Source organism: Convolutriloba macropyga, chromosome 8 (assembly GCF_964194025.1).
Source record: "Convolutriloba macropyga chromosome 8, txConMacr16.3, whole genome shotgun sequence".
Lineage (NCBI taxonomy): Eukaryota > Metazoa > Xenacoelomorpha > Acoela > Convolutidae > Convolutriloba > Convolutriloba macropyga.
The window spans coordinates 4,166,705-4,181,579 of record NC_134475.1 but is presented as its reverse complement, the minus strand read 5'-3'; the positions used below and the strand labels follow the sequence as shown (position 1 = coordinate 4,181,579).

General features: G+C 32.2%; 2 protein-coding genes across 2 annotated transcripts in view; both read right to left on the bottom strand.

The window, feature by feature from the left end:
* The window catches only part of LOC142343880 (voltage-gated potassium channel subunit beta-2-like), a 58,657-nt gene extending 50,103 nt beyond the window's left edge, over positions 1-8,554 (bottom strand). Inside the window, exons 1-3 of the mRNA XM_075395257.1 lie at positions 8,476-8,554; positions 7,738-7,817; positions 6,719-6,763 (exon numbers count right to left, since the gene is read on the bottom strand). Of these exons, the coding sequence (XP_075251372.1) occupies positions 6,719-6,763; positions 7,738-7,817; positions 8,476-8,523 (173 nt within the window). The 5' untranslated portion in view covers positions 8,524-8,554. The remainder of the gene's footprint in view (positions 1-6,718; positions 6,764-7,737; positions 7,818-8,475) is intronic.
* A 3,680-nt stretch (positions 8,555-12,234) lies between these two features.
* LOC142344329 (uncharacterized) overlaps positions 12,235-14,875 on the bottom strand; it is a 32,713-nt gene continuing 30,072 nt past the window's right edge. Inside the window, exon 4 of the mRNA XM_075395917.1 lies at positions 12,235-12,297. Within this exon, the coding sequence (XP_075252032.1) occupies positions 12,235-12,297 (63 nt within the window). The remainder of the gene's footprint in view (positions 12,298-14,875) is intronic.

Sequence of the window (14,875 nt, the reverse complement as noted above, 5' to 3'; positions counted from 1 at the left end):
ATTCTCGGTGGCGATGACAACCGTGTACGTCTGGTATTTTTTTATAGTTAATAGTTAATAATTTAATTTTTTTCTAATGGTCCTTACTGACATTTTAGAGACTTATGAGCAGATGTGAATGAAATTTGTACATCTGTGCACCTTTTCAGGCAAAGGTTTGGTTCAAACCATCCATAACTAAAGTTTTTAAACAAATTTTTATGGTGTAAATTGTAATGGATATTCAAGCATTTTTGGGTTAATTGTAAAAAGTTGCAAAATTGCCCATGATTAAATCAAGCAATATATAGTTAATTATCAACTGATAAGCCGACTTTGAGCAAGATCCTCACAATAAGAGCTCATTGCGTACGAGATCATAAACGAAGATCTCATCGTGAGTATCCTCTTAAATCGAATTCTTTAGATTTACTAATATGAAGCGCCTCATGGTCTCGTTGTGAAATCTGCTGTTGAGTTTGACTTATTTTTCGATGAAAATTTTAACATCCAAGTGATTTTAATCGCCGTTGGAAAAATAAAAAATCTATCATTGAGTTTGTTTGGTTTTGCTACAGAGGCCTCAGATTATTTCGTTTTATTTGTCCCAACTTTTGAACTTTTTTAATTCAATTAATCAAATTTAAAGATTCTGCATAAAATAGTTATTGGCATTATTCTTGCCAAACATTTTTTAGCAAATATTTTTTAAAAAAAACTTGTCAAAGCTGTTGTATAGAAGAACATATTCTGTTTCCTCTTTTTTCACATCTTCATTATTAGGAGAAAACAAACCTTCAAATAAACAGTTTCTGTAAAAACATCAGTTGTGGATATTTAGAAAATAGATATATGAGAAAAAATTACGAAATCATTCTATTAATTTCTCTTTCAGTTTTTTGTTTGCCACAAAAAATTTTCCAGCTCACAAAAAGTACACTGAGACAAGTTTACATACGTGTTAATTTACAACCAGCCATTTTTTCAGAAACTCTGCCCCAAACATTTCAAGGCGTTTATATTAACTTCAAAAATATAACCTGCTATTGCATTTTTACTCGTCCAAATCTCGAAAAGCAGCTCAACTCCTCAAAACTCAATCGGAGGAAACCTGCTTCTAAAGATATGCAAATGTTTCTATAAATTTTTACAAAAAAATCTATGATTAAAATTTTTTTGAGAAATATACACTTGCTTTATAAAAAGTTTTCAAGAAATTTTAATGCTTTGAAAACTTGACTACGCAAGTTTGCTCAAAATGTCTGCCTTCATGTCTTTATGAGGATGAAACAGTCAGAAATAGATTTTGTCAACGGATTGCTTTCAATAAAAGACAAATAAAACGTTAACAGAAAGACTCAGCAAAAATGAAAAAAAAAAACTGTCAGAGGAAACAGATGAAACTTCAATGATTGAGTTGATGTCAACAAAGTAAATTTTTTGGCATACTTTTAGTTTTTAGCCATATACGCGGTTTCTCTCTAATTTTAGCGTGCAAGTGAAGTACCAGCTAGCAGTCAGGTCAATATTTGGCATGAAAATTTTAACTCAGTCAAGAAAAATCTCTACGCAATTAATGTGAACATTTGTAGGCGCTTATAGGACAGTTACTTTTTGCCGTCAGGGGCACAAAGACAAATAAGCGATTGGATTCATTCAAAAGATTACTTCCGTACAATCAGGAAATATGCAAACATAACTAGAATTTGAAAATTTGTTTTGTTTTACAGCAGTTTAGAAACTCTAACAAAAACGAAACAAATTAATGATGAAAACCACGACCAAATTACAAATTCACACTTTAATAGGAGAACCAACAGCAAAACAAATGAAACAATGAAACACTTGTTTCAAAATAAACATTTTGTTTGCAAATAAATCAAATCTGAGAATAAACAAATGCCAAGCCGAAGTATATAAAGTGACAATTATGAAAGCCCTCAATTATTGAAAAAGAATTTGAGGATCTTTGACAAGAATTTCAAACAAAACTTCAAAACATGTGCAAAACGTGTGAGCTTTGCAATAAATTTGGGATTCCATTTCAACCAGTGTTGAAAAAAAAACAAATTTTTTTTCTCGCGTCTTCAAAATTTTTCAAGACTTCTTACAAAATCTTGCCTTATTGTCCTTTTGTAACATTCTGTTGGGCCAAAAAATTTACCCTCAACAAGCTCATGCCACAACCCGAGTAAACTGATAAACTGGGGATGGTTATGTTGTAAGATCTTGTAGGTTCTCTAAGAATCATGCCAGATGATGAATTGCTTAACCAGATTTTCTGACGGCATCTTACAAGATAAACATTTTTCTACAAGATTCTTCCAAGATGAACATTCATCTCACAAGATTCTTACAGGATAAATTTATGTCAAACAAGATTCTTACAATATTCTCCTCAGATCTTGCAAAGCATCCGTTCATCCTAAAAATACAAAAATTGTACAAACAAAATTCATCCTAGAAATACACAAATTGTATAAACAAAATTGGAGATCCTCGACATATGACGAAAGCAATGTGAAACTGTTTTTAAATATTTTAGAATTTAAAGCCCAAAATTTACTCATTTTATGACATATTCTTTATTTCCCAGTAACAAAAAACGAAAGTGTAATTGTTGTAATTGTTTTATTTTGCTCCACCAGATTAAATGACGTATAAATTTATATTCATTAAAAACAAAAATTATTTCAAAAATTTATTGTGCAGAACAACACTCTCACCTTATTCTGATTTGATTCATTTTTTAAGAGTTTTTGACTTTATACCAAAAACAAGGCGGCTCGTTAATGGCGTTCGCACATGATGTTCCGACCCGCGCTCATCTAAATTTTGGACTTAAATGTCTTTTGATCAACATTTTTGACAAAAAGATAATCAAACGAAGAGATCTTTGCAACAAGATCTGCCATTAAAAATACTACGAGAAAAAAAACATCAATAAAAAAGTAAAAACAAAAACAAAACTCAATATCTAAAAAGCACTTAGTAACAACGTCAAACTACAATCAGACAAAACCCTAACGACACAGATTTTCTTTTTCCTAACTCAACCAGCAGATGGGATTTATCTTAATGAGACCCGGCAACAAGTCAACAAAAAGAAGAAATATTGATGCGAAATTAAAGAATCAGTCAACATTTGTTAAACCAAATAATTTCAAAAGTATTCAATATCATTAAAAAAATTAGCTTTTAGCAGAAAAATTCTTGATAATTTTGTTAAAAAGTCAGAAAGAAACCAATAGGTCCTGTCTTTGGTTAGACTAAGCCATAGCAACGGGCTAAAGATGTAGAAAAGCTCAAAAAAATACGAACAACAAATTACAAACATTGCGAAAACATAAATTAGTGAAGCCATTAAAATCATTAGCTATTATCTGAACATTACGTCTTTTATTTATTTTTCTTTATGTACCAATTCAACTAAAAAGATGCTGAATGAACAAATAAGTTCAATCGGGCAACATTTGAAAATCATTGAGATCTGTTATTACGCGATTGTGCTTAAGGAAGAGAAAAAGAAACACAAATACACCACTCAAAAAACATTATGAAAACGAATATTGTCAAACAAATAAAACAAAAGTAACGTCATGATATCAGTAAACCTGTTAAATTATAAAATACAAGGAATTGTACTGGATCTCTCAATGATGAGAATAAGTTACAAGTTGACGAAAAGAACAACAGACTGAAAAAAAATCCTGAAAAATCTGAAAAATGTTTAGTATCCGAAACTTTAAGACTATTCGCTATAAACCAACTGCTTCGGGTAAAATCACTCATTCAATCCCCAATTACAAACTGATAAGACCGGTCAGCATTTTATGGCTATCTAAAGAAAGATAAAAAAAACAGGCAAAAACAGCAAATTAAAAAAAAATGAGCGAGAGATATGTCGAAGCCATTAAAAAATGAACTTTTCAGTAAAAACTTTTCTACTTTCATTTAATTTCTTAACAACCACGAGATCGTTTTTCTTAACAATTTGACTCCAATAAATTAACAAACATGAACAAATACATTAAAACCACGAAATTTTAGAGAAAAACCCGTAGTCACACCGCCATTAAATTCAATAGCTCTCAAAGGAAGCTAATAAATACGCCAGGTCACGCCTAGATGGGACGACAAAGACATTTGTCATTCGCAAGTCATCAATACCACTTTACGATAAGTCATTGACTACGAAAACAGCAACAACAAAAACAGGCAAAATCCAAAAATTAAGTAGAAAAGTGTGAGATGAAAATGTCGAAGCCATTTAAACCATAAGCTTGTCTGTGAAAACTTTTTTTGATCCATTGACAGTCTTCTCTAAGCCAATGCAACTATCAATATTGGGATAATGGGTCAGCATTCCAAAAGGAAGCAAAATTACAAAAAAAAATATATCTAAAAATTTTTCAAATTATGAAAACTCAAGCATCGAAGTCATAACAGCAATAGCTGGAATATAAAACCGCTAACAAAATTTATTATGGTTCAAGTTGAACGGAAGGGGATCCGTTAATTACTGAGGCTGACATACAGTTCACGAAAATATGCTTAAGACCGGTTGATGTTAAATAAATTTCTCGAAAAATCATCTTCAAAGTCTCAACAGCCATTAAATTCACTAGCCTTAAACGGAAGTCAGCAAATACGCTCAGTTATGACTTGATTGGAACACAACAATACTTGTCAAACATATGTTATCAATAAGACATCACAATAACTCTTATGACTATGGAAACAACAACAAATACAAAAACCAAAAACTCAGCAGAAAATGCGAGAAGAAAGTGTCGAAGCCATTTAAACCATACGTCTTTCTCTGAAAACTTTATCCATGATCGATTGAAAATGTTCACTAAACCAATGGGAGATATCAGTATCAGGATAATGTGATAAGATTTCAAGAGGATCCAATATTACGAAATTATCCAAAAAATTTTTTGAAAAAGTTTGAAATCTTGTTTCATTGAAGATATATAACAATTAGTTAGAAGATAAAACCTTTAATGCGATTAATTTTGGTTGCAATGGAAAGGAAGAGGGTCTTGTCATTACTGACACTGACTTACAATTCACGAAAACAAGTTTATGATATGTTAAAGTTAAAAAAAAATTGCGAAAAATCAGTTTTTAAGTCTTAACAGCGATTAGCTGTCCAGTCAAAGCTCTAGATAGGTTCACTAAGTGCTCATTTCGGAAACTATTGCACGTGTTGTCAACGAGTTTAAGCCATAAGACTCCACAAGTTTATTAAAGCCTCAAATAGAAAGCCGAAATTTCATTTAAAATTGCAAAAACTCAGAGTCGAAGCCAAAAAAACATGATTGGTTCCCTGATTTTTTGTTCATTGGGCTTCATTAGACCGTAATTCAGGTTGTCATTAACGGAACCTCGATATGAAAAGTGACTAGTCTCTAGATGACTGGAGAAAACAAAGAAAAATATTAAATTTCTAGGAAAAGAGCTCTCAAATAGAATTTGAATTTTTTTGATAGTACACTTTCCTATGAGACCAGAACTAGTCTTTTTATAGCTTTTTATTCGTCTATTGGGATCTGAAAATTTATTGAATTTGTGGCGTGAAATGGAATTTTGAATTAATATTTTTATTAAAAGGTCTTAATTTGAAGAAAAATTGTACTAAAAGTGAACAAATCATGACAATTATGCCGTTGTTCACACAAATTTTCAAACCTCGATAACTCCTCGAAAAAAACGAAACTCAAAAAAATCTTTTTAGTTTCCAATTCTACGGTGGACGAGCTTTTTAATGATACCACTCACAATTCTCTACGATGAATATATCGATCGGCGAAAATTGACTGAACAAAAAAAAACCCATTTGAGTATATAGTTCCTCCCCCCACAAGTGGGGTCGGAACAATAAACATACAAAATGTTGTACTTAGGCAAAAAAATGAGTTTGCTATCATGAAACTCAATTTTCAAAGGAATAATGCTGATTCATCTTTTAAATACGCGCAATCATTTCTCTTGTTTTTAGTGCTTTAAAAAAGGAATAATTCGCACAAACCATAAATGAGAGTGCAGCTAACGAATCGTACGAATTTGAAAGAAACGTACAAAATAGCCATTTATCTTGCAAAACCATTTTTTGTATGAAATTTGCGAGATCTTATAAGATAACAATTTTTTCTGAGAATCTTGCAGGATCCTACAATGCAACTCTCTCGCCCGGGAACGAACAAAAACATACTCAGGTTATCTATTCTCTAGACAATCCTAGCTTAAATGTAATCCCTAATGAGTGATGATCAAAGATTCCGATTCAATCACATGAAAAACATTTATTTTTGATTCATAAATGGTCTAATTTAATTCCAAATCAGAAGTAACAAGATTTCTTAATCCTCTTGCTGTACCCTCAGTCAGTTAGACAACCAATTATTGTAAACCACTTGTCTTCCTAATATTGACTTGCTTTAGTCTTCTACATTGTTTTGATGTTTAGTTTGAAATTTCTGAGAATGTATAATTGAAAAATGGATTATTTGAGTCCCCAGATACAAATTATTATCAGTTTTTCCATAAACAACTGAAAAAAGACAGATTGATGAGAAAAGCGGTTCGGTTTTGTTCAATAATACTTTTCTTTACTTGTTATTTCTGTTTTTTCATATTGAAATATTTTATATTTTGAAAAAAAATTATGTTAGAGAGAAAACTGATTACAAGCAGTTTCTGTTTTTTCAAACCAAAATGGGGCACTACTCACTTCCATCCACTGCGTTTTAGTATTCCTCCAAGCACCGTCTCGGCCCTGAAAAAAATGTGAAAATTAACTTAAAATGGAGTTAAGTTATTATACTACAATCGCAATTAAAAGTTGTGTTCAGCAATTGTTGCAAATTAAGCTGATCAGGTTACAAGATGGCATAAATATTACCTACCAAACTAGACTTGTTGATCTTCACAGCGAAACAAATCGCGATACATCTTTCTCATAAAAACAATATCTTCAAGATTTTTTTTCTTTAAGATGCCTGCCTTTGTATGTTCATTTTAAGCTAATTCTCATCATAAATAGGATTCGTTTTCATAAGATCATGAAAAATTTCGATCTATTTTTTCCAATATTTTGAAACTCATGGGAAAACACGCAAGTTTCCAGATATCCTGAAGTTTTATTACTTGCCTATAATCTTATCAAGATCTTAAAAAGATTGTCCAAGTTTCGCTTCTCTAGGTTAGTTTTGTCTGCTTATAGAGTAGACAAACAGTCCTAAACGAAAACTTCAAATCTTCTTGACAAGTATCTTCAGAACTGAATTTATGCGTTTACTGATAAATGTACTGTTTCCTTTCGTTTATTTCGTTGTTAAATTTTCGCAAGTCTAAGTTCAGACTCGCTTCAGTTTGCCCATAGCTTGACAGCTTAAGAAAGTTTTTGCATTGAGAAATATTTTTTTGTTTTTCAATTTGAACCTTTGATCTACTTCTTCAATTTTAAAAAAGATGTTTATGTAAGTCAATTTTTAAGGTGTTAGCTATTTTGAACCTCAAAAATGGCTGTTTTATTTTTCGGGTTATCTAAATTTCGCTTTTGAATCTCGAGTGAATTTCTTTCTATCGCTTAGTTTTAAATTTTTCTTGCCAGTACCTAATTCTCCAACAAGGTACTTTTAAGAGCCTTAGAGTACATATTCATTTTTCTTAGCCAATATTTGAATCTTGACAGAAAATCTTGCAAGAATCTTGCAAAAGCTTGAATCTTAACTAAGGTTGAGAACTAACTTTCCAGCGGCGTATAATTCTGCCGTGTCAAAGTAGTTGATCCCTGCATCGTATGCGGCGTGAACTATCTTCTCAGCTACCTAAAATGCGACTGTAAATTACCACGTTAATTGGAAGGTGAACGCAAAGAAAGCCTAAGTAAAAGTAAGCCGACATAAAAGCAAGCCGAAAGTTATGTAAAAGTTATGTAATCTATCAGAAATAATACATTGTTAGCCGATAAAATCAACACCGCGCAGAGACGCGCGCGAAGCGTGCCCACCGGCCCGCCAGGGGCAACTTAAAAAACGGGTATCCCAAAATTTTTCGGCTTACTTGACCTCATTTTCAAAAATCGGCTTGCTTGCCTATCGGCTTGCTTGACCACCACCTTATTGGAACCATTCGCCACATCACTTCTCATCAAATTTCAAAATCTTAAGAGAATAAAAATTAAAAAGAAATATCATGAAGTTGAATAGAATTTGTATCCTTTCTTGGAATTATGACCGAAAATGTGAGAAATGACTTTTGCGGGTCAGAAATGGGTACTTTGGGTGTTTCTGGGCATTTTAAAGGGAAAAGTCAGAGCCCTTGGCATTTTGTTTACTAGTATAATTTCAGCCCTCAAATTTTCACCATTCATGGTTCTTAATTTGTGGGAAATTCTACATCATCAGAAAACGAAATTTAGTTGATTTTTTAATCAGATTTGAGATGGGTGATTGTATTAATAGGACATTATTAAGAGGGCCTGACCTGATCGTCAATTTGGTTGGCGAATGTGGCAAAAGTTCCAAGGCCCATGCACGAGAGTCGAAGCCCGCTTTTCCCCAAACTCCTGAAAATTGAGTTTAAGGTCGTGAAGGGCATAACAATGCCTGCTTGATAGGTCAACTTGTGGAGAAACAGCTCGACTGAAATTGTCTATGAAGAGACAGTGTATGTCTGTTTAGTGTGTATATCCGAATTCAAGTTGACTCAAAATAACCGTTGATGAAGTCCGCGGTCCAAGGCAGGTCATCACAACCAACAGAATTTAATTAATCTTGCGCTAATTGTTCCGACCCACTTTGGCTGAAACTTTGAATTAATATTTTAAATTCCATGAATTTCTACACAAATCATGCTAAACTTTAAGTAATTGTTCCGACCCATCTTGAGGGGGGAGGAACTATATACTCAACTGGGTTTTTTTTTGTTCAGTCAATTTTAGCCAATCGATATATTCATCGTAGAGAGTTGAGACTAGTATCATTAGAAAGCTTGTCCAGCGTAGAATATGAAATTAAGAAGATTTTTTTGATTTCCGTTTTTGACAGGGAGATGTCGAGGTTTAAACTTTCGAGAAAATAGAGTGAATTCCGTTGATTTCATTCACCTTTTTTCGGAATTTTTGACTAAAATTTTCCCAATTTTGATAAAATTTAATAAAATTTTTCATGAAAATGTTGTTGATTTTACGTTTAAAGACAAAATACATTGTCGGCTATATTCATTGATTTTTTTTGGCACAAATTCCGGCAAAAAATTTCACAAAATTCAGACATTTTCATCAAAAACAGCACCAAATAAGCTTCTTTAGTCCACTCTGATTAAATTTGCAGGAAGTGCACACCCAAACACCACAATCTTTGTAGACTGAAAAGGGGGCTAATTCCACTTCAACTTCCGTTGAGAGTGCTCTGTAAATAAAACCTTGCGGTTTTTTGCTTTTATTCGTTGATTATCAAAAACGCAGCATTTACTTTTGATTTTTTAACAAAATATCTATGTCAATGACATTCCAAAAATTAAATATTCCTAATGGACAATCAACATTAGTAGAACTAGTTCTGTACCAATCTTGGACCGTTACAATCCAAAAAAAAAATTCGGATTGTCATCAGTCGGTTTTTCATAAAAAAAAAGTGGATCTTTTTTATATTAATTAAATAACAGAACATTTCAAATCAAAGCCCACTAGTGATAGGTCCTATTGGCTTTCTAATTAGCTCCAAAATAATTGATCTTGTTGATTGCTTTAAAGCTTATGGTCGTTTTGACTTTTAAACTATTTGATTTTTAAATAAAAAATGGCTCAATGAACTTTGCCTCCAATTTTCTCTTATTTTGGTCAACTTGCAGCTTAGTGCCAGCAATCAAAGAGTGCCCCTTCTTTCTACTGAATTCAAATTTAGTCTTTGTTGCTAGTTTACGCCTTAAGTTATGGTGTTCTGTCTTTGATACTACTAGATTTCACAAATTTTTTTTAATTTTTAGGTATTTGCCCATTTTTCTTGTTTTCTAATTTTGTCAAATTATCACCTTATTGTCAGTTCATATATCACAATTTTCGAGTTTAAAATAACGTACAATTGATAATATTTAAATCCTTAAATATATAGATTGTGGTTCTTTACCGCTTCGACAATAATTTTTCGAAGAATTTAATTGAATTCTTTAAGTTTGTCTTCAACTGTCGTCTTTACTTTGTCTTTTTTGTCGTATCTAATTTCCTGTACAATGACCCGGTTTGATTGGATTTTCCTGGAAGAGTAGATGAGCCGATCTTCTGATATTAGAAGATAGATAATGGCTTTCATTACTTTGAAAACAATTGTTTTCCAAAATGAAAAAAAAACATTTCAACTTCGCAATTTTGTTCCTTTTATTGTCTGTTTGTTACCTGGCCTCGTTAATTATTGGTTAAAGATGCCATTATTTTTGTCAAGGGAAGGTGTCATAAGGATTGCTGTCACAAAATCTAACTTTTTTAAAGAATTCGTGATGATATTACTGGCTTCGACACGGGTTTTTCACAAAAAAAAGTAAATTAGTTTTTGATTTTTGTCATATTTGACGTTCTTTTTGTAGACGTAGGACACGTTCTGGCTAATTGCAGGTCTCGAGGGCTTCCTTTGGAAGAATAAACGAACCTATTCAATTTTTTCATTCAGTATTTAATGGCTTTCATGCCTTTGGAAATAAGTTTTTTCCGATAAAAACAAGTTTTACATAATCTTGCTTTTTTCTTTTTGGTCTAATTGTTACCTAATTTCATTAATGAGAGGTCACATAATACATTTTAAAAGAAGGTGTCGAAAAAGGTTGGTGTCACAAAAGCTAATGTTTTAAAGAATTCGTTATGATTTTACTGGGTTCCGCACGGGCATTTCACAAAAAAAAAAGAATGATTTTTTGATTTTTGTCATATTTGACGTTCTTTCTGTAGACGTAAGACACATTCTGGATAATTGCAGGTCTCAAAGGCTTCTTTTGGAAGAATGAATGAACCTATTCAGCTTTTTCATTTTTTAATTAATGGCTTTCACGTCTTTGGAAATAATTTTTTTTCGAAAAAAACAAGTGTTACATAATTTTGCATCATTTTCTTTTTTTTGTCTAATTGTCGCTTATTTTCATTAATGAGCGGCCACATAATACATTGTCGGTGTTCAAGAAAGGTGCAATCGAACATATTTTGGGGCCAAAGTATGGCATTACGGCTTCCAAAGCATTTTCTGGCAAGTTTTAATTGATTCTTAGTTCGTTGTCTATTTGTTGTTCTTTTTGTAACTGCATAAAAAATTGAATACCAAGAGTTCCTAATTCCGTTCTATAGAAACAATGGTATTTGTAAACCTATGGGAAATTTTAGTTGATTCCTAATGGTTTTCATTACTTTGAAATTAATTGTTTTCTTTTTAAAAAATTCAGCGAATTTTCTAACTTTAAAGTTTCTGTTCTTTTTGTCTAATTGTTACCAAGCTTTATTATGAACTGGTGAATAAACATTTTTTCTGGTTGCTTACAAGTTATTTTGTTTATTTTCAGTTTTATCTGACGCTATTTTGACTTTGTTATTAGGTTTTGTTTTTTAAAACGGACATAAATTTTTTGATGTAATTAATGTTTGTTGTTGTTGTTGTTTGACTTTGCCGTTCGTCTTCGCCTGCTTTCCTAATATCGGCATATCTCATCAGTCTAATGCAACATTTTTTACTCCACTGAGTTATTTGCTTTGGAGGCTGTCTTTTCGTTCATACACCAGTTTTTTTTTGAAAATTACTTGAACTTTGTGTGTTTTTCTATCTGTTCCGCATTTGGCAGACAATTATGCCAAAATTGTGGATGAGCGGGGTCGGAACCTTATGTGCGATCGCACATTACCGAGCCTCCTTGTTTTTTCAAAATTTAAATGAATTGTATATTACTTAGTCTATGGCTGACATGGTTCTAATTCAAATCAACAGGATACTAATTGAGTTTACCGTTCACCTCCTGTTCTTTAATTTCATCAATTTTTTTCGTCTTTTTCATGTACTCGGGCAATTTGTTCAACTCCCTTCTCATTGAATGAGTCGATAAGAATCAATAATCAAATTAAGTCCCCTCCCATTGAGTCAAAAAGTAGTTCAGCCTCAAAATTGAAGCAATCATTCTGCCACATCACTCGATTTATTTAGCGTCTCTTTGGGCTCTACCAGTTTTTGGGCAAGCTATTATTTATTTTGGGCAGCCAAAGATCAGTGTAGCTTATGTAGCCTTTGGCATCTGGTACCCAGCTATTGCAACTGGATCACAGGTCTGCACTTGTTGCTATCATCATTATAACATCAAAAGAACTATATACTCAACTGGGGTTTTTTGTTCAGTCAGTATTCGCCGAGCGATATATTAATCGTACAGAATTGTGAGCGGTATCAGTAGAAAACTTGCCAACCATAGAATTTCAAATAAAACTTTAAAGATAGAAGAGAGTTGGTGAATTTTTTGAACCGACAATTTTGGCAAAATTTAGAACTAAGTTTTTGCAATTTAAGCATCTTTTCTTTTTTTTTCATAGAAATGGCAGCACATATTGCCATTTGGCCCCTATTTCCTAGTTTGACGGTGAGTCAGACATAAAAGCTGCCGACATAAACTTCCGTCACTCCTATATTGGCTAATTGTACATTCAGTTATTCAAAAATAACATTTTATCCGCCTTTCGCTAAAAAAATTATTACGTAATAAATCAGAAACTTTACTTTTTTCAGCAGCCGCGTAGTGATAGGCCAGTTTTGATCCCAACATTGATTTTTCCAAAAGATTAGGATTTTTTGAGTCTGTCTCTTCGGATTTTTTTTTGCGTTTTTCCATCCCAATCACAAGAAGATTTTTTTCATATAAAGGTTCAATTAATAAGAGGTCATTTTATGTTCCACCAAGTTCCAATGAAACAAAATTGTGTTTCATGAGTGAAGCTCGTGGCTTTTATGGCTCTAACGAAAGTTTTTGTAAAAAATTAAAGATCTATTGAAATTTGCGAGCATTTGATGCTCTTTTTGTATCTAGTGAGCTATTAATAAACTATGTGATGCTTTCAGTTGATACATAATGCTTTTGTGGTACTATAACTCGATAAGTGTCAAACTAAATCACCTATTGTGATATTATGACTTTTTGGTGTCATCAAAATGGATAATTCGGTTAACATTGGTACTTTTTTGTTCAAAGGGAGAAGCAGCAAGAGCAAGACCAGTTTTAGTCCATTTGGCAAATTCTATAGTTCAAAAATTTTTCGGATTGTAATGGGGCGCTATATATATTTTTTTTGAGACGATTTGGGTTTTTTGTGTATTATGTTAGTTACAAAACAGAAATATTGCAAATCGATCCTCTATTAACGACAAGTTATTTTTATGTGGAACCTACCTCTTATGTCAATGAACCTACATTATTATTTAAGAAAAAATGTATGATACTTGGCTTCAACAAAATTTGCATAAAATTTAGAGTTCTGCTTTGTATCCAACTTTATTGTGTAATGTTTTGATTTAGTTTCAATAATGACATGAATAATGTGGTCTTTGAGCGGTAGCAAACGAAACTATTCGCAATCTCTTAGTTGAAAACTTACGGTTTTTATGTCTTCCGTTCTTAAAAAAACAGTTTTCAAAAATAATGTTTTTTTAGATATACCACAATCAATCTCACTTTTTCAACCTTTAGCGCAGTCTCAGTGAAAAGAGAAAGTGCAATCCCTCTCAACCTGAATTACAATGTAGTATTGATTGCCGTTTTACTGATAAAAAATTGATTCTCTGGCTTTGATGCTACGAGTGTTCTTGTTTTTTTTAGTTTGTGACATTTTTCAGTTTTGAGGTTCCATTTTGCTCTGTTGTCTGATCAAGACACTAATGGCACGTTAATTAGAAGTCGCATATCACTTTATTTTCCTTAAGTGTAGAGCAATTGATTATATTCAATATTTTTAGTGAATACATTTTGATCTTATAGGCTTCTACACCGTTTCCTCGGAAAACTAAAAAGAGTTTTTGAATTTTGCCTGTTTTTTTTCTTATTGAAGTCGTATGATATAGCGGACGATGACCGGTCTCATTGGTTCTGTATGATGGTATAAATGAAGATATTGAACGATTTCAATTTGATAGCTCATGGTTTTCAAGTTTTTGAATTTGACTTTTTTCAAAAACTGTAAACGTATTCTCGTACTTCGACCTTTTGTTTTATGTTTTCTGGTGAAATGCAGGTCATTTGGTTTACTTTAGTTTTTTAATGTTATTTTGATTTATTTCATTAAGTTTTTGCAAAAAGAATGGATAGACATTTAGTTTTGGTCGTGAGTACTGCTTGTTGTTTTTATTTGATGTTGTTGTTTGTCTTGTCTCTTACATTCATGAATTGTACTTATCATCGGCCGACTAGTGAGTTCTGTTTAGTGGTCTGATTTTAAAGCGACTTAACTAGATAAACTTATCTTAAATATATAAACCAACTATTTTCGAACATTAATTCTTTTTGAAAGTTTTCCAGCTGTAATTCATTGTGTGGAAAACTAAGTCAAAACTGGGTTGAGCAAGGTCAGAACATTATGTGCAAACGCACATTACCGAGCCTCCTTATTTTTGGAATTTCTAGTCAATTGCATAGTAAAGTATACTACCAACTACATTGTTTTTATAATGTACAGATTACTATAATCAAATAATTCAACCGTTCTTTTGTCGTCATATCGCACCCTTTGCATTACAGTGTTTTCGCGTTTTTTGACCCCATAATTCAAAAACTTATAAATTTGCGGCTTCAAATTATGGCTGCTATGAAAAATTGTAATCAAAAAAACTTCAGTGATTAAAAGTTTTAAAAAATAAACTTTTTTAAGTAATCAGAA